Source organism: Mandrillus leucophaeus, unplaced genomic scaffold, assembly GCF_000951045.1.
Source record: "Mandrillus leucophaeus isolate KB7577 unplaced genomic scaffold, Mleu.le_1.0 Scaffold30, whole genome shotgun sequence".
Lineage (NCBI taxonomy): Eukaryota > Metazoa > Chordata > Mammalia > Primates > Cercopithecidae > Mandrillus > Mandrillus leucophaeus.
Window position 1 is genome coordinate 1,235,801 of NW_012103143.1, and position 3,087 is coordinate 1,238,887.

The 3,087-nt window shown below is 38.9% G+C and overlaps 1 protein-coding gene across 3 annotated transcripts in view; it reads left to right on the forward strand.

Annotated features, from left to right (window-relative positions):
* Positions 1-3,087, forward strand: part of KDM2A (lysine (K)-specific demethylase 2A) — a 153,088-nt gene that overhangs the window by 72,653 nt on the left and 77,348 nt on the right. For all 3 annotated transcript variants that reach the window (XM_011986973.1, XM_011986974.1, XM_011986975.1), the window contains 2 exons: positions 451-529; positions 967-1,013. In XM_011986973.1, the coding sequence (XP_011842363.1) occupies positions 451-529; positions 967-1,013 (126 nt within the window). The remainder of the gene's footprint in view (positions 1-450; positions 530-966; positions 1,014-3,087) is intronic.

A 3,087-nucleotide genomic window follows, 5' to 3' on the forward strand; every position in this document is an offset into this window, starting at 1 on the left:
TTTCGCCATGTTGGCCAGGCTGGTCTTGAACTCCTGACCTCAGGTGATCTGCCCACCTTGGCCTCCCAAAGTGCTGGGATTACAGGCATGAGCCACCACGGCGCCTGGCGTTTCTTTTTCACTCTTAAGAGACAGGGTGATGGTAATTTCTGTTTAGCATTTATGAGATGACTCATTAGTAGTACTATCCCCATATTGTTTAAGCTCTAAATTTCCTGTGGAAATATATAGACTTGGCAAACCCCTCAAGCCTTGCTTCTCAATGTGTTCTCCATATTTTCTAAGAGATGCTTCTTAATAAGCATATGTTTTATTGACTAACAGCATAACTATATACACAGAATAACAAACACCATTTATACTGTATTACTTAGGATCCTTTTTATGGTCCTTTTATTGTTTTTAATTATACCTCTTATCTTTCTAATAATTATTTTCCTATGGTGACAGATTTTAATGTAGAGTATATTCAGCGGGGTGGCTTGAGAGATCCTCTGATTTTCAAGAATTCTGATGGACTTGGAATAAAGTAAGTGTTTAAAGCTTGGCTGGATATAGTTGCAAAATGGCCTTGTTACACCCAGGGCTATAAACAGTGGTGGTATATACCCAGAACAGTAGTAATTGAAAATAATTTCCCACTTAGTTTTAAAAGTGTATGTTTTTGTTTTGATACACAAGTGTTTCATATTAGAGGTAAATGACAAAATATAGATGAACCAAAAAAAAAATTTTTTTAATCTCCTGAAATGTGCCACCCTTAGATAAATCATTAACATTTTGTTATGTATTCTTTTTTCCTATGCATATGTGTAAATATATAATCACCTATATTTTAAAAATAATTTAAAACCTGATTATGAATATTGCTGTGTCTGGGGAGTTCTCAGTACTTTAAGAAAAAAAACTCACATTTACTAGAGAAATTGTGTTTTCCATATATACTTACTGGTGTTTGTTTCATAGAATGCCGGATCCAGACTTCACTGTGAATGATGTCAAAATGTGTGTAGGTAAGTGTCTGTCTTTAAGGCAAAGATTTAAGACTTAGGACTGAATTAAATCTCTGACTGAGATTTAAGGCCTAGGAACATTGAAGTATATATTTGATTAGAAACTACATTTTCATTAGGAACAGAATTTTATCAAAGAGAGTTACAGAAGTTGCCTTATTTAATACACATTAAACATAGAAGGTTGGAATCTCTTTTTCCTACCTTCATACTTCCTTCTCTCCATGAAGAGTGTGCCTTCTGGGGCAACCTTTCCAAGAAACCGAAAACTTAGACCTCTGAGCCAAGAATGAAGTTTCATTAATATCCGTGATACCCTTCGTTTCCCTAAAAGCAGTAGAGAAATTTCCAGGAAATGCTCGCCAATGCTGCATTTGGAAACTTACCTAAGACTTGAAACTTTATAAGCTGAGAAGTAGATACATTAAAATTGAGTCTTTTAATTATTTTATTATATTCAAAATTTAGGAAAAAAAGCAAATTAGATTCATCTAATTAAAGAAGAAAATTCTTGATGTTAGTAAAGTTTCAGCCTAGTTTTCTGCAGACAGTGGTGTTCGTTGTGGTCCTCAGACACCCCAGCATCCTTAGGAGTTCAGGGATGGTCAGTAAAATGGAATAAAGTCTTTTTGTCTTTTTTTTTTTTTTTTTTTTTTAGACAGAGTCTCTCTTTGTTGCCCAGGCTAGACTGCAGTGGCACAATGTCAGCTCACTGCAACCTCTGCCTGCCGCATTCAAGCAGTTCTCTCACCTCAGCCTTCCGAGTAGCTGGGATTGCAGGCACGTGCCACCACACCCGGCTAATTTTTGTATTTTTAGTAGAGATGTGGTTTCACCATGTTGGCTAGGCTGGTCTTGAACTCCTGACCTCAAGCAGTCCTCCCGCCTTGGCCTCCCAAAGTGCTTGGATTACAGGTGTGAGCCACTGCGCCTGGCCAGAATAAAGTCTTTTTGAAATGCTTCCAATAAGACTTAAAACGAAGGGACTTTTTTGATTTTCTTCCTAGTACTAGAATTTCTATTATCTTTTGTCCTCTGTACTAAAGCTCCAGTGCCATTCCTTTGCTTTGAAAATGAAGTGCTGCAGTACTGTCTCCTGGCCACTTGAGGGTCCATGTTAGACTACCGACTCTTCTGTTTATCTAAAAGGTGAAAGTCACAGATATCCCAGGTAGAGGAAAGTTCCCAAATCTCTGTTTTATTCATCCCCTTATTGTTTCTGTGTTAGATCCTGGCCATCTGCCTGTTGCCATGTATTCCCTAGTACTTACCACAGTTCCTGGAATATAGTAGGTGCTCAGTAAATCCACTGAATAATGAAAATGCTCTCCCACTCTTCACAAGACAGAACACTCTCAGGGGACCTCAAAAAACCTACCTGAATGTGTAATAGTCTATCATTTGACCTCCTTTATTAAAGAACCTCCAGTACAGTAATTCCCTGTTTCTGTAAAGCTTCCCTCTTGATGAGACATTCTTACAGTTTGTGGTCCACAGATGACCTGCATCAGAATTATTTGTGATATTGTTAAAAATGTAGACTCGCAGAGAGGATTGTAGGAAGATGGCAGAGTAGCAAGCACCAGGAACTTTTCTCCTTACCTAGATAATAATTGCACTGGCAGAATCTGTCTGATACAACTATTTTGGAATTCGGGAGTCTATTGAAGGCTTGCAAATTTCAGGGACAGCTTGGACAATAAAGTACAGTTAATTTCAGTCAGTTTCAGGCCTTAGCACAGTAAGAACTTCTCCATTCTTCCCTGCCAACCAAGCCCTATGACAAACAGCTGTGCGTATGTTTCCCCGAAAAATTTGCACAGCTTATGGGAACCAGGATGAGCAAACAGGAACCTTTCCTCCAAATAATGGGATCCATGCTGTGGTCACTGAGTGCTGCTTCTGATCACAGAAGTACAGACAAAGAGGCAGGTGGGGCCAGGCACAGTGGGTCATACCTGTAATCTTAGCACTTGGGGAGCCTGAGGCAGGTGGATTGCTTGAGTCCAGGAGTTTGAGATCAGCCTGGGCAACATAGTGAAACCCTGTCTCTACAAAAAATACAAAAATTAGC